The sequence below is a fragment of the Lepus europaeus genome, chromosome 10 (genome assembly GCF_033115175.1).
Source record: "Lepus europaeus isolate LE1 chromosome 10, mLepTim1.pri, whole genome shotgun sequence".
Taxonomy (NCBI): domain Eukaryota; kingdom Metazoa; phylum Chordata; class Mammalia; order Lagomorpha; family Leporidae; genus Lepus; species Lepus europaeus.
In genome coordinates, this window is record NC_084836.1 from 5,512,322 (window position 1) to 5,538,612 (window position 26,291).

At 60.8% G+C, this 26,291-nt stretch overlaps 1 protein-coding gene across 1 annotated transcript; it reads left to right on the forward strand.

The window, feature by feature from the left end:
* Positions 1-26,291, forward strand: NFAM1 (NFAT activating protein with ITAM motif 1). Its single transcript, XM_062201870.1, has 5 exons — positions 1-136; positions 13,272-13,601; positions 14,644-14,756; positions 17,346-17,429; positions 26,124-26,291. Exons 1-5 carry the CDS (start codon positions 1-3, stop codon positions 26,289-26,291), a joined length of 831 nt encoding a protein of 276 aa, XP_062057854.1.

The following is a 26,291-nucleotide window of genomic DNA, read 5'->3' on the forward strand; positions in this document are numbered from 1 at the left end:
ATGGAGAGCTGGTCCCCGCGCCTCATGGCTGCAGCGCTCCTGACATTGCTGTCGTGGACCCCACAGCGGGCAGGTGAGCTCCGACTGCTCGGCTCAGCGAGGCCCAAGGACCTCACGGGCACGCCTCCTGGACCGGGTGAGGTGTGGCTGGTGCCTCCCTCGCCAAGGGGGCTTCCGAAGGGTGGGGCAGCCCCCACCCCTTGCTGCTGGGCTAGTGATCTCCCCCCCACACCCCCCAACGCTGCGCCTCCTGGCCCTTCAACAAAGAGGTGGGGCCTGGGGTAGGGTAGGCAGCCCACTGCCCAAGGCGTCTCACGCTGGTGCTGAGGTCTGGAGCTGTGGCAGGTGGCAGAACCACCCTTGCAGTCATCCACGCCTTGGCCAGGGAGAGAAGGGGAGGCCGGGGGGACCAAGGCGGAGCCCTGTGCTCCTGGGCACAAATCCTGTCCCTGGTAACAGAGGGGGTCCCGCCTCCCACTTCCTGAAACAGCCATAGGCCAAGTGTCAAGGGGGCAGGGGGCCCCAGCTTTCCTGGAAACACAGGAGGCCTGGATGTGTTCCAGGTGGGGAGCTAGGTGGGCTCGGGCAAGTTCATCCGGGCCAGCGGACCCCCAGGGGAGCCCCACCCCCCCCCCCGAGTAAACTGCCAGATTGGCTTGGCACCAGCTGGCCCTCTTGCTGACCAGCCCGCTTTGGGGTTCAGACTTCCTGATTCACTGGGGCTTCCTTTTTAAAAGATTTATAAATTTGTTTGAAAGACTGTCAGAGAGGTTGAGAGAGACAGAGAAAGAAAGATCTTCTGTCTGCTGGTTCACTCCCCAGAGGGCTGGGCTGGGCCAAAGCCATGGGCCAGGAGCTCCGTCTGGGTCTCCCATGTGGGTGTCAGGGGTCCAGGCACTTGGGCCACCTTCCACTGCTTCCCCAGAAGCCTCAGCAGGGAGCCGGATGGGACGTGGAGCAGCCCGGACTCAGTGTGGGGTGCTGGCTCACCCTGCCGTGCCGGGGTGCTGGCGACTCACTGCGGCTCTCCTTTGTAAACAGCCGTTACCCCAGGGCTCCTGAATGCGCTGTGTGAAGCCCTTGCCTGGGCACCCTCTGTCCGCCCTCCTAGCACCTCGCAGGGCACCTGCTGCTGTCCACCAGCTCTGCTTTAAGGACAGGCAGAGGAGACCTAGAGGATAAGCAGGGGCCAGGCTCGGACCTGGGTCAGCCTCAGCACGGCCGGGCCAGTGGGTTCTGGGGCCCCTGTTTGCCAACTGAAAATTGCACCCCGGGGCGGGCAAGAGCTGGGCACCCCCTACACTGCGCACTGCAAGCAGTGGCCACAGCGCCCAAGTGCCGCTGGGGATGTCCGTGCGTCTGACCTCATACTTGGTCATTTTAACAGAGTCTTCCCGACTTCTCATCTCTGTCCATGTGGTCCCGCCTCCCCAAGGACTGCAGGCCAGCCTCTCCCTGGGCAGAGAGGCCCTGCCCTCTGCGGGGAAGCTCTTTTGTAACAGGCTCACTGCAAACAAAACCAGATTTCTGCGGTGTTGCAACAATGTTGTACAAAAGAGAAACTTTCTGCTCTTTCACAAGCAGGCAAAACACTCAGGCTCCCCGACCCACCACACACACACACACACACACACACACGCCCCTCCCCCCATCTCTAGCCTGCAGGGTTTCTCCTGCCTCTCTGGCCTCTGAACCCCCTCCCCTCCCCAGCCTGGCCCATCCGGCCGCCTCCTGCCAGCTCAGACCCACAGCTCCCACCCCGCTGCATCCCTGCTGAGGTCCAGGCTCATTGAGTCCTGAGCGCAGCCATCGGCCTGAGTTCTGCCTTGGTTGCCTCACCTGTTAAATGGGCATGACGATCACGTCCAGCCTGCCTGTAGGGATTGCGTGCTACTCGGCACCTGTCAGCCTGGCGGGGCCGACCGAAACTCCAGACTCTACCGTCATGGAGCCTGTGGACCCCCATCCAGTGGCCCCAGCCCACCTGGGGCAGCATCTTGGGCCGTCTCCTGCTCCCTTTTCCCTCCTTGGTTGTGAGCCAGGACTCAGGCCTGCCCTCCTCTGGGCCCGAGCACTCTGCAAACTCGGCTTTTCTCGAAGGCTCCGGGGGCAGCTGGTGGCCTCAGCAGCAGCTACTCCCTCGGTGAAGGGGGGCTCTCAGGTAGCCACTGCGCACCTGTTCTCACACTGCCCGTACCTGGCCTCAGACTCCGGCGAGGCCTGAGTCCAAGCCTGCTTTCCTCTCTGGGCTGCTGTGTGACCTCAGGAGATTTCCTTAACCTCTCTGATCCTCAGTGTCCTCAATAAACATCCCTTCCTCGCCTCTTCCTGCCTTTCCAGAACTCTGGGCCATGTCTGGCCACCTGCTGGACGGGGCGCCAGGCTGAGGTCGGGAGGAAGAGGGGTCAGGGGCGTGGGTACAGGCACAGCACTGATGAAGGCTGGGAGGCAGGGCGCTGAGAGGTCTGAGTGTGCCAGGACGGGGTGGGATGCGGCCGTGTAGCCAGGTACAAATGCCCGTCAGGTAGGTTCAGGTGCCGTCGTAATAGGTCTGCTCGTCACTGCCTTCTTCTGTCTCATTGTGAAATCGAGTTCACGTACAGAAAAGAACAGCGCTGTTCTTCCAGTCAAAGTCCCGTGCAGCCACCACGCAGGTCAAGAAAGAATGTTCCAGTGTCCCAGAGCAGAGCCCCTGGGCCTCTACCCCACCCAAGACACCCCTCCCTCCCCGCCGAGGTCCCGCCCCCATTCTGACTTCTGGAGTCATCACTTCCTGGTGTGTCTTTTTAAAAATGTATTAAATTTATTTATTTATTTGAGAGGTAGAATTACAGACAGAGAGAGGAGGAGACAGAGAGAAAAGTCTTCCATCTGCTGGTTCACTCCCCAGGGGCCGCAACAGCCGGAGCTGGGCTGATCCGAAGCCAGGAGCCAGGAGCTCCCTCTGGGTCCCCTACGTGGGTGCAGGGGCCAAGCACTTGGGCATCTGCTGCTGCTTTCTGTGGCAGCATCGTCAGGGAGCTGAATCAGAGGAGCAGCCAGGACTTGAACTGGTGCCCATAGGGGATGCCGGCGCAAGGCAGAGGCTTGGCCCCCTAGGCCCCAGCGCCGGCCCCTTCCTGGCGTCTCTTATACACTTCCGTTCACCGAGCATGGCTGAGCCATCTGGATGCCCCTGCCCGTGCCTGGCCTTCGTGGTTCTCTGGCTGTGCCATCCACTCTGCGTGGGTTTTGCAAAGTCTGCCCAGCTGCCGGTGCGGCCCAAGGTTGGATGTTTCCCTGCTCACTCCAGTCCCCTGCCTCTTTCTGTGTGGTCTGTGGATTGTGAATGGTTGTGTATTTTTTAATGACTGAAAATACTGAAGAAGATGTGAAAGTTATACAGAATTCAAATACCTGTGTCTGTAAGCGTGGTTCTAAACAAAAGTGTTTGCTCATTGTCCGTGCTGCTTCTGCACATGGTGCTGGGGTTGGGTCATTACGGGAGATTCTGACACAGCCACCCCCGGGCCCTTTTGAAGTATATTTGTATTTTTATTATTTACATGTTATTGGTTATTTTCATTTATTGAAAAGGAAGAGCAACAAAGAGGGGGAGGGGAGTTCTTACATGCAGGGCTCACCTCCCAGACGCCTGTGACAGCTGCAGCTGGGCCAGGCTGAAGGCAGGAGCTCGCACTTTTTAAATTTTTATTTATTTATTTTATTTTGACAGGCAGAGTGGACAGTGAGAGAGAGAGACAGAGAGAAAGGTCTTCCTTTGCCGTTGGTTCACCCTCCAATGGCCGCCGCGGTAGGTGCGCTGTGGCTGGCGCACCGCGCTGATCCGAAGCCAGGAGCCAGGTGCTTCTCCTGGTCTCCCATGGGGTGCAGGACCCAAGCACTTGGGCCATCCTCCACTGCATTCCTGGGCCACAGCAGAGAGCTGGCCTGGAAGAGGGGCAATCGGGACAGAATCCAGCGCCCCGACCGGGACTAGAACCCAGTGTGCTGGCGCCGCAAGGCAGAGGATTAGCCTAGTGAGCCGCGGCGCCAGCCCAGGAGCTCGCACTTTAACCCAGCTTTCCCTCGTGTGAGGCAGGGGCCCAACACCTGCTGCCTCCCAGGGTCCCCGTCAGCAGGGACCTGGATAGGAAGTGAAGCCAAGACTTGAACCCTGGCACTCTGATGAGATACAATTTTTTAAAAAAGATTTATTCATTTGAAAGTCAGAGTTAGAGAGAGAGAGAGAGAGAGAGAGAGAGAATCTTCCATCTACTGGTTCACTCCCCAGATGGCTACAACAACCAGCGTGGGGCCAAGCCAGGAGCCAGGAGCCAGGAGCTTCATCAGGGTCTTCCACACAGGTGCAGGGGCTCAAGGACTTGGGCCATGTTCCTCTGGTTTCCCAGGTGCCTAAGCGGGGAGCTGGATTGGAAGTGGAGCAGCTGGGACTGGAACTGGCGCCCACATGGGAGGCCGGCACTGCAGGAGGCAGCTTTACCCCTTATGCCACGTGCTGGGCCAGGCTGAAGCCAGGAGCCAGGAGCTCAATCCAAGCGCCCACGTGGGGGCAGGGAACCGGCTTCCTGAGCTGTCACCTGCTGCCTCCTAGGGCACTGGCAGGAAGCTGGGGTGAGGAGTGGCATCAGGACCGGAACCCAGGCGCTCTGCCGTAGGACGCAGGCGTGCCAGCTGCCGTGCCGAACGCCCACCCTCTCTGGCTCTGTGTGGAAGCGTCTGTGGCCGCTGCCGTTCCTTGGCTCCGGTGAGGCAGCAGGGAGAGAGGTAGATGGAAACAGGGAGCAGGTGTGTGGAGCTCCCGGCCACCTAGTGAGGCTCTGAGAGTTGGAGACTCCGGCCAAGCCCCCTGAGCCTGCTGGGCCTCCACTCTCCCAGTGGCCGCTATGCTCGGCTGGCGCCGTGCAGGCTCCCGCTCACCCAGAGGGCCTCTGAGCCGGGCGCCCGGACTCCTGCATGGAGGGGTGGGGCTGTGGGGCCGAGACCAGGGGGACAGGCTCCGAGGGCAGGGTGAGTGATGGGGACAGGTGCTGGCTTCCCAGGCTGGGGGTGACTGTGTGCACCCTCGCCGCTGGCACCTGTGCTGGGTGATGCCCAGTGCCTGGAGAAGCCACATCCACACCCCTAGAAGGTGTCCTCGCGCTGGTAGCCAAGCTGTCAAGGTCAAGCTCATAGGCTACCTCCTCTGTGGCTTCCCTTCTGGCCCCTCCTCCAGGGGATTCACCTGTGGTGCCCTAGGGTGCGTGAGGCCCACCTGCAGCAGGTCAAGCACCCTCCAGAGGTGGGCTGTGTCCAGAGAGCTGGGGACGGGGAGTGCCAGGAGGAGGAGGGAAGGTCACAGAGGCAAGGTCGGCAGGGTCAGGGCTCAAGGTCAGAAACAGCTGGGACCTCAGCTTAGCCCTTGGGGAAAGCTCCTGCCAGGGCTTGGAGGAGGCGGGAGGGAGAGTGGGAGGGAGCAGCAGGTGCAGGCTGTGGAGGGTGAGGAGGGTGGGGTGGAGGGCGAGGGGTGGGGGGACTGTGCCCGAGGGCTGGGGATCTGGGGAGAGGAGATTTCGGAGAAAGTCGGGATGAAAGTGATCCGCCCCCACGCGCAGGGAGGAGTCGGTGTTGACAGCCCGGAGCACTTGTGTTTGAAAAGGAGGCCGAGGGAGGCGGGGAAGAATCCCTGGGGAAGAGGAACGCGAGGAGGGTCAGGCGGCCGGGGAGACTGGCAGGCGAGCATCTCCAGCCCTCTTTCTAAACGGAGACGTGAGCACGGCACTGGCCAGGTCAGAAGCCCTCTGAGGCCCCGCCAGGTTTCTGGGGCAGCAGTCAACTCCGCTACCCGCACCGCCCCCACCAGGACAGCCCTGCCACCACACCCCTCCTCCACCAGGACAGCCCTGCCACCACCACCCCCCACCAGGACACCCCTGCCACCACACCCCCCCTGCCAGGACACCCCTGCCACCACACCCCTCCTCCACCAGGACAGCCCTGCCACCACCACCCCCCACCAGGACAACCCTGCCACCACACCCCCCCACCAGGACACCCCCGCCACCACACCCCTCCTCCACCAGGACACCCCTGCCACCATACCCCCCCTCCACCAGGACACCCCCGCCACCACACCCCTCCACCAGGACACCCCCGCCACCACACCCCCCCTCCACCAGGACACCCCCGCCACCACACCCCTCCTCCACCAGGACACCCCCGCCACCACACCTCTCCTCCACCAGGACACCCCCGCCACCACACCCCTCCTCCACCAGGACACCCCCGCCACCACACCCCTCCTCCACCAGGACACCCCCGCCACCACACCCCCCCTCCACCAGGACACCCCCGCCACCACACCCCCCCTGCCAGGACACCCCCGCCACCACACCCCCCCTGCCAGGACACCCCCGCCACCACACCCCCCCTCCACCAGGACACCCCCACCACCACACCCCTCCTCCACCAGGACACCCCTGCCACCACACCCCCTACCAGGACACCCCTGCCACCACCCCCCCCCACCAGGGCACCCTCGCCACCACACCCCCCCACCAGGACACCCCTGCCACCACACCCCTCCTCCACCAGGACACCCCTGCCACCACCACCCCTCCTCCACCAGGACACCCCTGCCACCACCACCCCTCCTCCACCAGGACACCCCTGCCACCACACCCCTCCTCCACCAGGACACCCTCGCCACCACACCCCCCCACCAGGACACCCTCGCCACCACACCCCTCCTCCACCAGGACACCCCTGCCTGCCACCACACCCCCCCTGCCAGGACACCCCCCTTGCACCCCCACCCTGTCCAGCCACAAATCCTTTCTTTCTCTTGACTCCCCAGGCCCCAGCTCAGAGCCCGGAGTGGAGACTTCTAGCAGCTTCACCCCGAGCTTTCCCGGGCTTCAAACCCCTCTCCACGCCCCCTCCCCACCTGGCTGCCTCCCACTCCTCTCTCCCTCCAGAGTTCAGCTTGTAAAGAGCTGGCAAAGACAGACATCAAAGTGTCCACAGCTGTGATGTCAGGTGGAGAACTGCACACAAGTCCAGCTTTCTTCTTGATCCTCCGGGGGGCTTCTAGGGTTTCCACAGCGAGCAGGTTTCACTTTTATAAGGGGGGAGGGGCAGAGGAACCCGGAGGATTATAACTGCAAACACAGGGTCCCCTCCCCCAGGAAGCCCCTGCCCCCTCCCAGGCTGTGGTGGGCTCCCTCCTTGCTCGATTTCTGCAGACCCAGGGACTTCCCTTGTCCACCTGTGAGCCCCGCCCAAGGAGCAGGACCCAGCCCCTCCCATCCCCACCCAGGGGGCTCCGGGCAGGTGGGTGTGGGCTCCCCAATTCAGAGGCAAGAAGCAGAGCTCCCACTGTACCCCCCAGAGCTCCCACCGTCCCCACGCCGTCCTGTCTCCCCTCTTTGAGGGTACAAATGGGCCTGCAGGGAGAAACCCAGCCCCCTGGTGACCCAAGGCCACTCTGAAGTCTGATCACTGGCTTTTCGAAGGGGACGAGAGGGAGGCGGTGGCTACAAAACACTTCCAGGACCAAACCTTTGATATTCTGCACTCGGTGTGTGTCCCCGTTGGGGTCTGGAGGGGTGAGAACCAACAGACAAGCCGTGGAAATGGCCCCCAAGGCAAGCCACATCCTTACGCATCTCTGTGCTTCGAAGGTGTTGAAAGATGTGACAGCCGGGCTGAAGGCATTGTCGGTGCTAACAGCTCTGTGAGAACCCTCTGCTCAGAGGTGGCTCCCACACCTGCTGTGCCTGCTGAGGGTCGCAGCTGCCTGGCCATGTGCCCCACGATGGGCGCCCACGTCCAGAGAACTCACCTGTTTCTGGCAATCCTGGGATTCACGCTGGGGCCCCCAGCTGGGGCTCAGGAGTAAGACCAGCAGCCCGGGGTCTTCATCTCCCCAGGAGCCCTTCAGATGGGCATGTTGCTCAGCAGGTGAGACATTGCTTGGGCACCTGTGTCCCACACGGGAGTGCCTGTGTCTGAGTCTCTGCTCTGTTCCCAATTTCAGCTCCATGCTAATGCACACCCTGGGGGGCAGTGGCGATGGCTCGGGTACTTGGGTCCCTGCCACCCGTGTGGGAGACCTGGACGGAGCTCCGGACTCCTGGCTTTGGCCTGGCCCAGTGCTGGCCATTGTAGGCATTTGGGGAGTGAATCCGCTAGACTACAGTCTCTGTCTTTCTGTCTCTCTGCCTGTCAAGTGAGATGAACATCGGTACAGATGTGCGTATTTAAAAAAAGGAGCATCTCTGAGAGATGCCAGAATTAGATTGGAGGGCAAACTCCAGGCCTAACAGAAAGACCGTGGGAACCGCTCTGCTCAGTGGCTGGGGAATCGAAGTGTTTTCCTTTAAAATCGACCGAAGGGGGGATGGATGCCTTTGATCAGCCTGCCTGGGCGCTCACACCCTCCGCTGCCGAGGATGCTCCAGGTGGAGGGGAGCGGGCCAGGCCTCCGGCCAGGAGCTGGTGGTATACAAGGCAGAAGCGGGGAGGCACGAGGGGTGCCAGATTCTGGGGGAGGGGGAGCTGCCAGTGCTCGTCGGCATGTGCCAAGTTTATTCACGTGCCTGGCAAGACCGGGGCGCTGTGCGGGCCTCTGACGCCAGGCGGCCTTGTCACAGGGCCAGGTTGCACAGGTATCAGGGGGCCCCTGCCTGCCGACCGGCCTGGGCTGGGTGACAGTGGCAGTCCCCCGGATGCTGCAAGGCCAGAGCCTGTTGCTGGCCATGGCTGCGCATCAGGACAATGGCCTCCACATTTCTGGCTCTCTCGGAAAGACTGCGCTGCCTCCTCTGAGTTTCTTGCTCTTTCCATGAGGTTCGAGGTTGGCAGCACAGACACAAAGCTGCAGCAGCTGGGGCGTGGGGGCACAGAATCGGGGGGGCCCAGACTTTCCAGCTGTGCTGCTTGGGCAAATCTCTTGCCGGTCCCTGAGCCTCGGTTTTATCATCTGCAAAAGGGGAGCAACCCTGGGGGACATCAGCGGTTCTCACCACTGGGCTGCCAATCCCTGAGAGCTACCCTAGGTGGGAGCCGGGGCCCGGGAGCAGCTCAGGGCAGAGGAGAGTCCTGGAGACCCGGGGAGGCCCCAAAGTGCCTGGCAGGCAGCTTCTGTGGGCAGCGAGGGAGTAAGGGCCAAGGCCGCAGGGCAGTGGGGCTGGCTGGTGCAGGGTCGGGGAGGCGTGGACTGGGCCTTTCAAGCCTGGGGTTTTTACTTTAGCCAGTGCAGTGCATATGGCTGAAGTCAAGGGTCAAGAATGGAACCCTTACGGCATTCGAAATGCTCCATGTTGTGTTTTCTTTGTAAAAAAATATGTATTTTATTTGTTGAAAGACAGAGAAAGCTTCTATCAGTCGGTTCACTCCCCAGATGGCTGCAATGGCTTGAACTGGTCCAGGCTGCAGCCAGGAGCCAGGAACTCCATCTGAGTCTCCCACGTGGGTGGCAGGGGCCCACCTGCTGCCGTCCTGGGCCATGAGCAGGAAGCTGGACCAGGAGCCAGCACTGGAACAGGCGCAGTTATGGGGTGCCGATGTCGCAGGTGGACGCTTACCTTGCTGCGCCACGCCGGCGGCCCCTCCATGCCGTATTTCCTGATCACCCATCTCTACCCTGTACGTGGATTTCAGACATCTTCCTGGGCCTCCTGCAGTGGGGAGCTTCCGGTTCAATGGGCGGATCTGAGGGCTCAGAGCCCAGGCAGCCTTGGTTAGATGGGAGGGGGTGTTAAGCCAGGGTGCCCCAGAGGAAAGCTGTGGGGCAGGCACCCCACGCATTCAGGGTCAAGTTCTATGACCGGTGGGGGTGGGAGTGCATGGCCTGCACCTGGCCCTCTGCCCTGCAGTGCCTGTGGCCACAGGTTGGTGGGAAGAACAGGAAGGAACCAGGCACGAGCAGCTGCTTCCCTATGGGGTTGTGGGCCAAGGGCTCTTCCGGCGTAGAGGCCTGTGGGCACGCCACGCACCAGGAGGGTGCCTCCAGGGCCAGGCTACGTGTCCACGCCTGTCCAGGGCGAGGGGTGGCAGACAACCCTGCGACAGGCCCCTGCAGCTCTGCACACCTCTGACCCACCGCCGTGGCCTCTGTGTGACCTTAGGGCCAGGCAGCCATGCGTCGGTCACCAATTGTGTGACTTTATGGTTTGTACCAGGGGCCTCCCCAAAATTGCCGTTCGCTTCATGTGGCTTCGGTGCCCTGCCTGCGCCTCTGTGACACGTGGTCCGGTCACATCCGGCTCTTTCCCTCGCTGCCACTCCCTCAGCACAGCCCCAGCCACCGCCCAGCTCTGGCTCTGGGCCTCTGAGACTCTGGGTTTCTGTCAGCAGAAGGGGGGTGCCCCAGTGCCTCATGGGATGGCTGTGGTGTTTGAGAGACGCGGCGCCTGCGTCCCACCCAGCCAGGGTTCGTACTCTGCACACTTTCCTTCTCTCCTCTCACCTCCTGCTTCTAGGTTGCTGGCCACCTGTGGACGCCCGGGCCACCAGCAGGGCCCTCCCCCACCTGTCCAGAAAGACGTAGGAGGTCCCCTTTGAGCTCCCTGGCTCACATCATCAGTCTGCCATCAGCCTGGGGGTCTTGGCGGGGCTTGAACCTGCCCCTTATGCATGCAGGCAGCAGAAACACGTGGCAGCAGGAAAGACCAGGGGCCAGCAGTCACCCTCAACCTGTCTCCAGCGCTGAGCCTTACCCAGAAGCCATTGCTAGTTGGCAGAGAACTGGAGAAGTGGGAACCGGGTCCCTCAGCCTGCACCCCAGGAGGGAGGCACAGGTCCAGGAGAGAGGCTGCGAGCTGGGTGCTTGCTGCAGCCCAGGCTCTGGGGTGCTCACCGCCCAGGAAAGGGAAGGGGCAGTGGAGGCGACCAGCCCCAGCATCGGCCAGGGCCCGGCTACAGCGGGTGCACCTGCACACCCCTTTCCCTCCCTAGCTTTCGGCACCAGCTCCAGCTGGGTGGGCTCACCACTGGCCGCCTGCCGTTTTTACTGCGGCAGGCCCCAACCAGGGCCACGCATTTGCATGATCCTACCCTCTCTGACCTTCAAATCACGAATCCCCGAAGAATATAGAGCAATAGACGTCTACTTTTATGGATTTCTCCAGAATCGTAAAGATCAACCTAATCGCAGGGGCAGATTCCGTCTTCTAGAAGGAGTCCTCTGACGGGGAGACTCTCAGACAGCTGGATGGATGTCTTCCTGCCGAGACAAACAGGAAGGCGGCTTCCTCGTGCGGACAGCGTGGCCGCCCTCCGCGGGCCTGGCGTGCCCTCACACGTGCTGTCGGGGAGCAGGGGGCCTGGCATGGCCTCTCTGCTGGTGACCATGGCCAGGCTCCAACCCTGCTATGCGGAGGAAAGTCTAGCCAGGCGCCGCTTGCTCTGCGGCCTCCCGGGGTCACTGTGAGAACCAGGCAGGAAGAAGATATACGAGCTGGCAGACGGCCACAGAGCCGAGTCAGGGGCTCTAGGAGCCGGCCAGGCTGCAGGTGGAAGGGGCTGCCGGTGGATGCACCGAGCAGGCACGGTGGTCTCAGCCATCTGTCGTCCACCCCACCTTCCCGACCCGCTGTCCTTCCCCGCCTGCCTGGGACGCCTCGATACCCCCTACCTGGCACTGCCACCCCCAGGCAACCTCTGCACAATACCCTATTTGACAATAACAGGATCTAGCCCTGGCTTTGTCCTAAAACTAATACAGGCTCCTTGTTTTATGATAAAACGAACACAGGCGCGTGCATCAAAAAGTTCACAGAAAATGTACATTCTGGAACAACTATCCATGGACTTCAATTTTTTAAAAATTTTTTGGGCACCGAAACAAGTCTTTTAGTTCTGTTTTCTGTGAACGCTTTGAAGGACCGTTGTGTGGTCGCTGTGAAACAACAGCTGGGCACTTGCGCCCAGTGAGAGACTGAAAGTCCCTTCCTTGTCCCGGAAGGTCCCAGGTGCCAGCTCGGTGGATATTCCGCAAGCGAGCGTCGTCCTAGGAACTACAACAAAGCGGAGCCACTGTGCAGCTGCACGCGCCGGCTGTGCCGAGCCGTTGGCTGCAATTGGAAGTGCCTGGAGCCCGGGCGGGGTTGGGGAGAGGCTGTCTCTTCAGTTGCTTAACAGGAAGCTCCAAGTATCAGCAAGGCCAGCGCTGCCAGGGATTAACTGGTGGAGGGCATCTCTGTCCCTCCCAGGAGGCCACTTCCCAGGGCTCCAGCGCAGCCCTGAGCCCGAGAGACCGGAGGAGAGCCCAGCCTGGCCTCCCGCCAGCCCCACACCCCGGGCAGGAGGCCCACTCCTCATTTTCCTCAACAAAATAAATCTTGCAGCTCCTCTGAGTGTCTCAAATGCGCGATCTTCTCCCGATTAACAACCCAGCCTGCATGTTCTGGCTGCTCACTGCCCACCTCGGTTCAGAGCTGTCTGCCGTTGCACTGCCTGGGGAGGAAGGGCCTGGGAGACCCGGAACATTGAAGCCAAGGGCCTTGTGCAGCTGGGGTCGGGGTCGGGGGTCGCTTCTGACCCTGGCCAGGATCCAGCCAGCAACTCAGAAGCTTGCAGGAGGGTGAGGGCCCACCCAGGGAGGGGCTGTGGCTGTGGGGTTTTCATGCTGTTTTGCAAGCCGCCCTGATGAGCAAGGGGCAGGGAGAGGGGAGAATGGACTTTGCAAAGCACGTGACCATCATGATCAGGTTGGACCAGGGACGTTGCCGGTTCTGTGACAGGGAAACGTGACGGGTCGTCTGCAAACCCAGACTCCAGGAAAGGCTCCCCGTCCTGCTCTCGGGCCGGGGCTGAGGGCGGACCTGCCTCCCTCCCTCTCGGCTGCCAGAAGCGCTCCGGTTTCTTCCTTTTGGCTTCTTGCCTCCTGCTTCACCGTTCTTCCTTCAGCCCGGCTTTCCCAGACCCCTGATTTCATTCAGTGTGGCTTCTTGGTCTCTGGGAAGGAGGGAGCTCAGCTCTGGGCCCCCAGCCCTGGAAGTGGAGAGGGTGCAGCTCCACTGGGTGCCTGCTAAGAGTGTGGTCGCTGGTGGCTCAAACTTCCTGACTCTCAGAGCACAATGAGGTGCTCACCTTGCCTCACAGTGCATCAGGAGGGGTGGAGGCGTGCATGTGGAAGGTTTGGCACAAACCGGTGCACAGTGAGTGTGCAGGAAGTACGGAGCGCACAGTGAGCACACAGGGCCTGCGAGCCTGGGGCCTCACGGGGAGAGGCGAGACTGCGGCAGCCTCCAGTGACCCCTCACTCTCCCCCTCTGCTTCCCCTGCAGGAGGACAGTCAGTGACCAACCTCGGCCCCCCCATAGTGGTCTCCCTGGCCAACACATTCGTCTCATTCAGATGCAGGGTCACTTGCCCAGACATGCCGGAATTCAAGAACATCACGGTCGGCTACTTTGATGTGGATGTCCAGGGTCACACCAGCTCTGAGAAGTCCATCACCTGCCGACCCGTGCCAGGCACAGAGAACAAGAGCTACTCCCTGGAGTGCGGGGCCATCATCAGGTTGCCCGGTGCATCAGCCACGGGCACCTACTACTGCTCTCTCCACTGGCGGGGCTTCACCTGGAATGGCGATGGCACCTTCCTCCTGGTCAGAGGTGAGTTTTTGTCTGTGGCTCCTCCAGGGCCAAGGACCCAGCAGAGTTTGGGGCCCAGGAGGTGAAGTGGAGAAGGGTCTGCCTTGTCTCCCAGCTTTCTCAGGGCAGAGAGGAGCATCCCCAGGGAGCACCTACCTGGCAGGTGCACCCAGGCACCCACCTTTGTGTGAAAGGGGCAGGGTCTGGAATGTGGGTCTCTCATCCCCTCTGGCTGGTGACCTGAGAGGACACTTGGTCCCTGGGTCTCAGTGGGTGGGGATGAACACCTGCAGACACAGGTGTGTGTGGGAACGTGCCTGTGGCTACCTTGTGCATGACCTTGTACAAGATCAAGTACATCCTTTGGGGACAGAGTCCTAGAGTTCATCGCATTGCCAATGCAGCGATGACCCCAAAGGTGAAGAGCAAACTTATCACCAAAGCCGCGAGTGTCTAACCTGCCACCTGTGCGCAGAATCCCAGAGACCTGGGTTTGAATCCCGGCCCTGATGCTTGTCTAAGTGTGACCCCGGGCCTGGTCTCCACGGCAATGCTCTGCCCACCAAGGACTTTGTGAGGATGACCGAGATCATGCATGGGGAGCTGGTGCTGTGCAGGAGGGGCCTGGCGCGTGGCTGGCGCTCTAAGCTTTTGCCAGCCAGCTGGAAGGAGGAAGGGTGGAGGAGGAGGGCTGTGCCCTCACCTTCCCCAGGTGCAGCCACCTGTGGGAGCCAGAACACTCCAGTCTGCCTCAACCCTCACCACACCCACCCGTGTCATCACCGTTTCGTCAGTTCAGGCCAGCTCACTGAGCCAGGGCGGCCAAGGGAATGGACCTTGTGGCCTTGCCCTCCAAGAGAATCAAAGCCCTGGGCACAAACAGGAGGCCCAGCAAGTGAGCAAGGGAAGGAGGACCTGGGTGGGGGCTCCAGAGGCCCAGAGGGGCGTGGGGCCTGGGGTTTGGAAACGGGCCTCCTGGATGGAGAACACACGGCGGCTGCGTGCGGCAGGGCAGGCCCAGCTCCTCCAGGGACCTCACCCCTGCTCCGCTGTTCCCCCATAGACTCGGGGTATCGAGAGCCCCCGCAGAGCTCCCAGAAGGCCCTGCTCTTTGGCTTCACTGGCCTCCTGACTGTCCTGAGTGTCCTGGCCACGGCACTGCTCTTCTGGAAGAAGGTATGTGACACCACGCGTGCCCGCGGCGTGGCCGCTCCACCCACACCCTGCAGGCCCAGAGGGGCTGCCTGCCTGCCCTGCAGGGCATCTGCTGTCACCTGATGGTGGGCCTGGCAGGCTCCCTTTTGATCCTGCAAGGAACCAGGGCTCTTAGGGCTTGTCCGGCTCGTGGGTTCTTCGGGGAATCTGGCAGAAGCAGCAGCACTTCTAGCTCCCAGGATTAGCAGCCCAGGCTGGGTTTTCTTGGCCTAGTGACCTAGAAGGAAAGGAGAGACCAAGAGCTACCTTGTGCCAGGCCAAGTCCCTACACACTCCAGTTTGTGCCCCCGCCTTCCCATCTCTCAGCTCTGGAGAGCGAGGCTCAGAGAGACTGCATGGCAGAGCCTGGACGGGTGCAGGTAGAGGGGGCAGCTGTTCCACTCTGCCTGGCCGGCTCCTGCTCACACTGGGGGCGGCCCCTCCCCGGGCAGGGGTGCTTCCCTCTGGGGCTCCCCTTGCTGTCCTCATCACCCACTCTCAGCCTGTACCCTGCTGCAACCCCAGGCTCCGGCACAGGGCTCTGCACATAGTAGGCCCTCAAGAAGCACTTGCTGCTGTGCTTAGAGCTGGCACAGCCTTTTCATGTCCATTATTAAATTAGTGCATTCCTTCCTTGAGTAGATATTGGCTGAGGGCCACTGCGTGCGACAGGCCCTGCAGAGCGGGGCTAGGAACGCAGGCAGCATGTGGGGAGAAGGGAAGGAGTGGCCGGCAGAGGGGGCTTAGGCTTCACCCCTTTCCAACTCGGAGAGCTTGGCCAGGGTGCTGGGCTCCTCTGTGCTGAGCAGAGCCGCGCCACGGGGGCTGTGGGAGGAGTGGAGGGGCTGGCGTGGGGCTGCGGGTCCGGGCTGCCTGCTGGAGGAGGCAGCGAGGACCATGACCCCACCTGGAGCAGGTCCAGGGGTCAAGCGGTCCTCCCGGGGCGGGCACTGTCCTGCCAGCCCACCCCGTCCTCTCCTGACATCTGACACTGCGGGCCCCCTCCCCCCACTGCACACCTGAGGTATCCAGAGCCGAGTCCCCAAGGCCTCAGTGGCGATTGCTCCAGATGCTCTCCGAGTTGTGCTTGGCTTCTCTCTCACCCCACACCCTCGTCCTTGCAAGCCCTGCCCTCGTCCGCCCAGGCCCCGCACCCTGCACTGTGTCCCCAGCCCTGCCCTGCCCCATCTCTGGGCTCCTAAGCCCCTGTGTTGCTCTGTGCCTGCCCCACTCTGGGCTTCCGTGCTGCTGAGGCCTTCCAGGACCCCGGCTGTCTCTGTAAGAGGAGGCATAGGGGTGTCCTGGGTGAGCCTAGAGGTTCTGATTGTGATGGGACCCTTAAGAAGCGGGTGGTGGCAGGGGAGGCGGCCCTGGGGGTGAGGACGGGGCTTGTGGGTTTGCCCCAGGCATCCGTTACTAACAGGGCAAGCCTCAGTTTCCCTTCTGTGAAATGAGCGATTCCACACCCACCTTCTCTGGCTTTGAGAGAAGCAGATGAAGACAAATCCCACCAGGAAGCGCCACACGGACGCCAGCACTGTCTGTGTGTCTACACAGAGCCGGAGACCTACACCTGTTCCCCAGATGGGGGGACAGAAACCCCGGCGCCACCGGGTCAGTGTCCCGGCAGGGCGCAGCCCTGACTTTGGATCCGGCCTCCGCAAGCTTCCTGCCTCCTCTGAGCCTTCGCCTCCCGGTGTGCAGGGCAGAGAGTTTGCCAGCTGCGTGTCAGAGAGCTACCTGGCTGCACGGGCTGGGCCATTACGACGACGCCGGCACTGGGGTGGTGCTGGCTCCTGCCTGAGAGCTAAGCGCTAATCCTGAGTAAATGGGCTGGGGACTGGCAGGCGGCCAGCGCTTGTAATTAGCTCTGCCCTGAGACGAGGCTGTGGTCGCTCTGCCATAGGCAGGGTTGGTGCCTGCGATGAGGGGGGACGTCCCCACCGCCTCTCCCTGCTGGGCGAGGAGCCGCCTGTGCACCCTGACTGCCGCCCTCCCAGCAGGCGTGCGACTTTCATGAGTGCTCCACGCAGAAGCCCCTTGGAGCTTCCAAACCCTGTGCGGTGATGCGGGCACCTCCCACTTGAAGCCCTCTGGTTGTCCGGCCCCCTCGCGGGCAGGGTCGCCGCTCGCTGGCCACACTGAGTCCCTCTGCCTGGAGCCCCTGCTCCCCCTCTGGCTAAGGGAACTGCAGCGGGCAGGTTTCATCTGTGACCTTCCCCCCTCAGCATGTTCCTCGCATGCTGGGAGCGCTGTGCCTGCCGGCAGTGCACACACCGCATTTGAGGACAACAAATGCCTAGTCCGTCACACTGGACCCTGAACACCAGGGGGCACAGATGCTGGCCGCCTCTTCACGCTGCCTGAGCCAGGGGCTCCCAAGTGCCCGAATGTGGAGCCCTCGTCCCCTTGTCCAGTCCTTGGAGCTGGTGTTGAAACAGGGCCCAGAGAGGCCCAGTGGCCCCAGGGCAGAGCCAGCGAGGGCCAGAGCAGAGTGGGCCTGGACAGCTGGCCTGGCTGGATCGGTTCTGTGGCCAAGTCCTGAGGGCCCCGGCTGCTTTCTCCACACAGAAACAGATGGGGGCTCCGGGGAAGCGCTCAGACCCGAGACCTGCCAGCGCCTCGAAGCAGCCTGCAGCGGAAGCTGTCTACACGGTGAGTCCTGGCCTGGTTCCCTCCACCTCTCCCGTGCCCAAGTCCCGGCCGCTTCCATGGCTCAGATGTGGACCAGCCACGGGGAAGCTAGGTCTGCCTCAAATGTCTTGTCTGTAAAATGGGGGCAAGAATCTATCCTGGCCGTATTTCCATAACGGCGAAGAGGGACACCCGGGCAGGGGCGCACCGGCGAAGGGCCGCCCCAGGCCGTCCTGGGAAGGTCCCCTGCACTTCTGGAGTGAGGGGTGGCGAGGGCAACAGTGGGGAGGAATGACCAGATGGCGTGGCCTTCCTGTTTTCCCTGCACAAACAGCCTCGCAAACATTCCAAAGAGGAGAAGGTCACAGTGCCCCGTGCCCTGAGCACCCTTAACGCATCAGCGCTTTCAGTTGTGCCTTGGCGGACACCCCAGCCAGATCCTGCTGTTTCACACCCTGTCGTGTGGGAGGCATTCTCCACTGTGGAATGCTTCAATGCGTGAGGGAGGGGCTGCAGCCCCAGGGGCCCCGGGAGGCTGTGGCCTCCCAGCCCACCTGCCCAGGGGACCGGCCAGGGCCTGCCCAAGGGGGCAGGGACCCTGCTTGCCCAGTGATGCTCCTGGAGCCCTGCAGGTGCTCTCTGGGGCGAGCCCCCCAGTGGGAGTCAGGGTCCCGGCCTGGGAAAGCAGGGGCCGCCTGCCACACGGGGTGCCTGCTCTTCCTCCTCCCCGGGCAGCGCCGAGCCCAGCGACATCCACGGGTTACCCCAGGGACACAGCTCGGCCTCTGCACAGCCCTGCTGCCCCCCCTTCCCGGGCGCACACGCACAGCCAGGCCCTTCCTCCAGAGCCAGGGACTGGTGGTGGCAAGAATGTCCCCACGGGGCGGGCTGACAACGGCTTCCAGTAGAGCAGGACGGTTCCCAGAGGGGCTGCCCCCCAGGGACGTCCGCCAGCTGCCCCCGCCTCCCCCACACTCTCCGCTCCCAGCGGCTCGGCCTGGTGTTCTCCCTACGAGGAGCTCTGTGTCAGCTGCTAATGGAAGCATTTCTCTCCCCACGCACGCACACGCGCACACGCATGTATGTGGGAGCCTATGCTCACGCGTACACGTAACTACAGAAAATGAGCAGCATTCTAGCCCTGGCTTCTTCCAGGATAAACAGCGTGGACTTTTGTTCCCTTGGTCGTGCTCGGTCCTGTAAACACACACGACGACACCTGTGCACACTTGCATGTACGTTTTTACTAAATTCCTTCGTTGATTTTTCTACTTTCGCCTCTTACATACCTCCTGTCACACCCCTAGATAGTTCAACATACAAAATTATTTATCTGGGAGGGAGAGGGAGAGGGAGTGAGAGCAAGCTTCCACAGAAGTGGCATTGTGGAGTAGCAGGTTAGGAAGATGGCCCAAGTACCTGGACTCCTGCTACCCACGTGGGCGACCTGGATGGAGTTCCTGGCTCCTGACTTCGGCCTGGCCCAACCCAGCCATTGTGGCCATCTGGGGAATAAAGCAGTGGATGGAAGTTCTCTCTCTCCCCGTCTCTCCTTCTCTCTGTAGTGCTGCCGTAAAAATAAATAAATCTTAAAGCAAACAAACAAAAAAACCCTTTGGGACTCAGGGTAAGGCATAGAGGCCCCAATGCCTTAAGATCTCAGGGTGACATGGATTAATTTTGGGACCCACAGGAGTCGTGATGGGAGGCGCCAGGGCTGTGGTAAGCCCTGGAGGCAAGGGCCTGCTACTTGGGGCTGGGCCTGGGCCCAGAACAGTGACGACATCAGGAGCATTTGTTGCACGCCTGCTACGTGCCAGGCACCATGCTAGGGCTGTGCACAGACGTTGTCCCCATTTTCACCATCTTTTCTGGTTGTCGCTGCTGACGCGTAGAAAGATGACCAGTTTCTGTAGAGTGACTTGGCAGCGCTCATTCCTCAGTGCTGACATCACAGAATCCTCCGTCCGTTCCTTGGGTTTTCCGTGAATCCTGTCTTGTCCTCTGGGAACAATGGAAGTTTCACGTCTTCCTTCCCAACGCCCTGGCTCCTGTTTCTGTTTCTCTTGCTCTCATTCACTACCTAAGACGTCTGGTTCGATGAGGAGCAGGAGTGCTGGTAGCCGGCATCTCTGTCTGTCCCCACGTTCTGCAGTGGTTTTAATCTTTTCCCCTTCCACTTTTTTTTTTCTTTTTTCTTTTTTTTTGACAGGTGGAGTGGATAGTGAGAGAGAGAGAGACAGACAGACAGAGAGAAACGTCTTCCTTTTGCCGTTGGTTCACCCTCCAATGGCTGCCACGGCCAGTGCGCTGCGGCTGGCGCACCGCGCTGATCCGAAGGCAGGAGCAAGGTACTTATCCTGGTCTCCCATGGGGTGCAGGGCCCAAGCACTTGGGCCATCCTCCACTGCACTCTCTGGCCATAGCAGAGAGCTGGCCTGAAAGAGGGGCAACTGGGACAGAATCTGGCGCCCCAACCGGGACTAGAACCCGGTGTGCCAGCGCTGCAAAGTGGAGGATTAGCCTAGTGAGCCGCGGCGCTGGCCTCCACTTTTTTTTTTTGGATGGGTATTTGGTTTTCTATCATTCTTCTTTTCTAATTCATACCTGTAAGGCTATGCATATCCCTTTAGCTATAACTTGAGCCACATCCCATGAGTTTTGCTCTGATGTGTGTTCATTGTCTTTCCGTCTATATTTTCTTTTTTTTAATTTTATTTTTTAAATTTATTTTGACAGAGTTAGACAGTGAGAGAGAGAGACAGAGAGAAAGGTCTTCCTTCCGTTGGTTCACCCCCAAATGGCTGCTATAGTCAGAACTATGCCGATCCGAAGCCAGGAGCCAGGTGCCTCCCCCGGTCTCCTATGCGGGTGCAGACACCCAAGCACTTGGGCCATCCTCCACTGCCTTCCCGGGCCACAGCAGAGAGCTAGACTGGAAGAGGAGCAGGCGGGACTAGAACCCGGCGCCCATATGGGATGCCAGTGCCACAGGCGGAGGATTAACCAAGTGAGCCACGGCGCCGGCCCCTCTATATTTTCTATTGAGAATTCTTTCACTGGTTATTTCCTGAGTGCTTTTCTTAATTTTTGAATGTTTACTTTTTGTTATCATTTTAAAAAATCTTTAGCTAATTTCACTGTGATCAGACAATATATTCTATAAGACTTTTTAAAAAAATTTATTGGCGGGCGCCACGGCTCAATAGGCTAATCCTCTGCCTTGTGGCGCCGGCACACTAGGTTCTAGTCCTGGTCGGGGTACCGGATTCTGTCCCGGTTGCCCCTCTTCCAGGCCAGCTCTCTGCTGTGGCCCTGGCAGGCTGTGGAGAATGGCCCAAGTGCTTGGGCCCTGCACCCCATGGGAGACCAGGAGAAGCACCTGGCTCCTGGCTCCTGATCAGCGCGATGCGCCGGCCGCGGCGGCCATTGGAGGGTGAACCAACGGCAAAGGAAGACCTTTCTCTCTGTCTCTCTCTCTCACTGTCCACTCTGCCTGTCAAAAAAAATTATTTATTTATATATTTGAGAGGTAGAGTTACAGAGAGAGGAAGAGACAGAGAGAAAGGCCTTCCATCAGCTGACTGACTCCCCATATGGCCTCAAGCCAGGAGCCAGGAGATTCTTCCGGGTCCATTGGCCTGGTGCTTGGGCCATCTTCTACTGCTTTCTCAGGCCATGACAGAGAGCTGGATTGGAAGAAGAGCAGCCAGGACTCGAACTGGTTCCCATATGGGATTCCAGCGCCGCAGGTGATGGCTTTACCCGCTATGCCACAGCGCCAGCCCCTCTATAAGACTTTTATCCTTTGAGATCTCTTTGTACTTCTTTATGGCTCAGTGTCTATTCTGTATGTGCGTGATAAAAGAACCTGTGTCGTATGAGGTTGGTGAGTGTCCTCTGCATGCCAGTTAGGTCAAGTTTGTTGACTGTGTTGTTAAAGTAGTCTGTATCCTTATTGATCCTCATTGATTTTTCTCCCTATTTTATCAGTTGTTAAGAGGAGGGAGTTAAAAATCCGCCAGTATGATTGTGGATTTGTATATAACTATGTCATTTTTTTCACATGCAAAAGCACCCATGGTGTGTTACAACAGAAAAGGAAACCTGTGCTACTCTAATTTGCTTTTTAAAACTTGACCTACTAAGAGCACAGATCTGGAGTGGGCCGGGCAGCCTCGTTCTTCCGCTCCCTGGTGTTGCCACTGGAACCCTCTGAGCCTTGGCTCCGCCATCCATTAATGGGGACGGGGAGCGAGCATCACATTGCAGCTCGCAGAGATGCTGCGCTCTCGCGCACCTTGGATCCCACACTGTGAGCTCCCACCCGGCTCCACCACCTGCCTTTCTCCACTCCAGAGTGACCAAAACTCGCTCAGCTTCAGCTTGCTGCAGCACCCCCCGCCCCGCCCCCAAAGCTGAGAGGCAGGCTCCTCCTCCAACGACCTTCCCTTCCTGCCTGAGACACCTTCTTCCCGGGCCTCTAGAATATTCCACCGTCTCCTAACACAAGTTCCGCTTCTTCCCTCCAGATCCTCGTACCTCCCATTTCTTTTCCTCTTGCTTTTTTGCACAGAGCTCTGTTAGGATGGTGAAGAGGAGTGGCGACAGTGGGAGTCCTTGTCTTGTCCCCTGATGTGCCTCACACCTCCCCATCCCCTTCACCGCTCCTCCCCGAGAACCCCCGACCCTCAAACCCTGGAGTAAACATCGGAGCCCAGTCCTGGGACCCCCCCTTCCCTTTGATCGTCACTCCCCTCCCAGGGCGAGCTCAGTGAGCCCTGGCTCTGACAAGCACCGCTGTCCTGACGGCACCCAGATTCCTGCTGCAGTCTGGCCATCTCCTGCACACCTCTGTCAACCCAAACCCCAATTCTTTTTTTTCCCTTAATTTTATTTATTTACTTGAAAGAGTTACAAAGAGAGAGAGAGAGAGAGAGAGAGAGAGGTCTTCCATCTGCTGGTTCACTCCCCAGACAGCCTCAACGGCCGGAGCTGCGCCGATCCGAAGCCAGGAGCCAGGAGCTCCCTCTGGGTCTCCCATGCGGGTACAGGTGCTCAAGGACTTGGGCCATCCTCCACTGCTTTCCCGGGCCCATGAGCAGGGAGCTGGATCGGATGTGGAGCAGTCGGGACATGACCCAGTGCCCATATGGGATGCCGGCACTGCAGGCGGTGGCTTTACCTGCTCCACCACAGTGCCCGCCCCCAGCCACTCCTGGTTCTTGCCTGGAGTCCTGCACTTGACCTCCAATGAGCCCCTGGTGCTGACCCTTGCTGCACAGTCTGTTTCCCACCCGGATGCAGCCCGAGGGGCCTTGCTAGAGCAGGGAGAGAGCCCTGAGAAGCAGACGCCAAGATGCGCTGGGCCTTGGCTCTGATTATGGGGCCCCTGTGGGAAATGAAGGGGGATGAACTGGGGGAACCTGGGGGAGCCGGCAGAGGGAATGGAGGCTGGAGGCTGGCTGGCAGCACCCCGGCTGGGAAGGCTCAGTGCGGCCCCCGGGAGCACCCCCCACAGCAGCTTGCGCCTTAGGCGTGGTGAATTCCAGAGTCCAGCATCCAGGGCCCTCCGTCCATTCTGGCTCCGGAAGCAACGGCCGGTGAGGCAGTTCTCAACATCACCATGGCCTTGAGGGGTTCCCCTCTCACCCACGCCCAGGTCAGGGCCTCGGGGTGGCTTCCTCTGCCAGAGAGGGCCCTTCCTGCCGCTGTTGCCATCCTCCCCCTTGCCCTTCTGCTCTCTGTTCAGTGTGCCCCCCACCTCCGTCTTCCTTCTCGGTGCCTATCCACAGCCCTCATGGCGACCTTTTGCTTCTGCACACAGTAGGTGCATAGCCACCAACTGCTGGGGGATGGGCAGAACCTGTTCTAAACCTTCCAGGGCGCCTGGGTCCCTGGGGGCTGGTGCTGGGCACAGAGGACGCGCCGCAGGCGTAGAGTGTCCTCACTCAGATCCGCACGCTCCTCAGCGGTGTCCAGACACCTGCCCCGGCTCTGTTCCCAGCCCCTGCCTGGCCCCATGTCCCCACCCTTGCCCTCAGCCTGTGGTCCCTCTCACTCCTCCCTGCAGCCCGAGGGAGCTTGCTGACACACGACTCTGATGCGCTGTTGAAAGGACTTTCCCAGCCTTGCCTCTCTGTTCCGTCAGAGCAGCGGGTTGGTTCATGCCGGGGGCGCCATGCCCTTGGCCCAGAGCTGGGGTGTTTCTTCTCCCATGAATGCACCTCCTTACATCTCCCCCGTGGACCCCAATGTCCAGGACCCTCCAATGAGGTCCAGGCCCAGGGCAGCTGACTTCAGCTCTGGCCTCAGTCTGATAGGAGGCAGACCTTGGCACCGACTTCTTGCCCTTGCTGATGAGAGAGAGAGAGAGATGGCTGATGACCATTTGGGTAGCACCAGCATCTCCTGGACAGCAGGAGGTCAATGGGCCTAGACCTCCTGGGTCCCAGTCAGCCATAGCCTAACGTAGACCAGAGTCAGCCCCAAGCCTGGATACAACACTGCACGGCACATGCCTGCAGATAGCCCACTGGGAGACCTGCACAGCCCTCTCCCTGCAGGTGCGCCTCAGGGAGGCCGCCCCATCGTGACCAGGGGAAGCTGGGAGGCGCACTGCTGACAAAGCCGCACCCTGCATCTCCCAGCCTGGGGATGCCGGTCACACCCCCAATGCAGACACAGCCGGCAGGTCAGGACTTGTCACAGCTGTCACTCAGCGCTTCACCTCGGCAGCCTCCCTCGGCAGCCTCCCTCGGCCTCAGCCCCCAGCTGCAGCTGCTCTTGCCCTGCCCGAGGCACACCAGCCTACCCGAAGTGGGGGTGGGGGTGGGGGGTGTCCAGGGCAGGACGCTCTCATCTGGCTCTGGCAGCCCCTGATCTCTCTGGGCTCATGAGTGCAGGGCAGTGCAAAAAGCTGGACTGGAGGGGGCAGGGCCCACCTGTGGGGCCCCAGGAGGCTTCGCTGCCGAGATGCCAGGCTGGGGGATGCTCCCCTTTCTGTCTGTGGCCAGCAACATCCGACTCAAGGGGCTGTCAGATCTGTCAGATCTGTCTGGGTGGGCGAGTGGGCGGGCACGGGCTGCTGATGGACATAGCCCATCCTGTGCCCTGGGCTTGCCGGGTGGCTGGTGCTCCCAGATCCTGCAAGCCAGAGCAGCCTCTGCAAATCGCCGTCCCCTGGAAAAGGGCTGCTCCTTGGGGAGGAGGCAGGTCGGATGCCTCCTAAGACCCACCCTCTTTGCGGCCCAGAGACCCCTTGAATGGGTCCCCAGGGCCGGCCCCATCCTGTGGCTGATGCCCTTGAAGCGAGGGTCTCCCAAGCGCCAAATGGTTTATTACGCGGGTTTTCATGCCCGGCTGCCTCTTGATGCCTCCCCTCCCCTCCCACCCCCCGCCCTCCACCCTCCTCCCGCCTCTGAGCACCACCTGTCTCTCCAGCCTGCGCGGCAACCCCTGCTTGACTGTTGCCAGGGAAACCGCCTCCTTGGCAACCAGCCGGCATCTATATGACAGGCACACTTGGGAAGCAGGGGCTTCTGCCTCCAGTTTAGGCTGTTGGTGGACTCTGCTCTGGAGCCCAACAGGATCTGTCAGAGGGTCCAGGCTGTGAACACGGAGAGGGGGAAGGGGGAGCAGCCCACCTTCCTCAACGATCATTCTACGGCTGCTTATTAAGCACCTACAGCTGGCCTGACTGTGCAGAGCCCTTCATGTGCAGTATCACATTTAATCCTGCAAGATTGATATAATCATTCCCATTGTATAGATGGGGAAACTGAGGCACCTGTGGCTGGCAGATTCAGAGCCAAGTGCTCAACCTATTCCTGTCTGACCCCAAAGCCCTTTCTATCCTCTTGAGGCCTCTAGGCTGGGCCAAGAGCGAGTGTGGCCCTGGACATTCTCAAGTGAGGGAGGTGTCCCCGGCCAGTGAGGGGATACCAGGGCCATGACCCTGACATGAACCAGTGCAGGAGCCACAGAAGTCAGGCCTCCCACCCCAGCTGAGCCCACCATTCACTCGACTTCCCTGGGAGGGGGCTCGGCCTGGTGGGCCGTGGTCAGAGTGGGTAGTGGGAACCCGAGGCTTCCAAGAGGAGCATCTGGGTGATGACTGGAGCCCAAGCAGCCCGGGATGGGTGGCTGAATCGGTGAAAGGAAACTGATGGCAAGGGGAGGCGAGGGGCATGCTGAGTGAGAGCCAGGGCTGGGCTGGGGACCGCTGCAGGGCACGGCCTTGATGGATGAGGAGAGTGACCCCAGCGAGCTGCCAGGTTAGGGGGGCCTGGAAGGTGTGGATGGATGGGGGACCCTCACCTGGAAGAGGTTCAGAGCCAGGAGCCAGGGTGGATGCCAGGAGTGCATCCCGGGAGAGCAGAGGCCCCAGGTGGCACGCAGTGCGCTGCTGGCTGCCAGGCCCTCAAAGGGAAGAAAACTCACCGGGTGGAGCACCGAGCAGTCCTTGCCGGGGAAGCAGGGAGCAGGGAGCAGTCAGCCTGGACAGGCAGGGAAGGGGTGAGTGACTGAGAGCAGGAATGGCAGGCAGAAAGGCGTGTGGTCTGAGCGTGCACGGCGTGGCGAGGCAGCCCTAACTATCCCTGGGCATGGTGGCTGGCAATGGCCCACAGGGAGGCCACAGGGAGGCCGGCTCTGCGGCCTGGGCACTGCCTCTCTGCATACCTGCTTCTGACTGCCATACCCGGTCTCCTGCAGGCCCTGCAGCACCGAGAGACGGAGGTTTACGCCTGCATCGAGCAGGAGGCCTGCAACCCACCCTTTGCCGGGAACCCTGTCTCCCAGGTACACAGGGCCCCGGGCAGCAAGTCTGGCTCCTCCTTGCGTTTCGTCTGTGAAATGGGAGTCGATGGACCCTGGATGTGA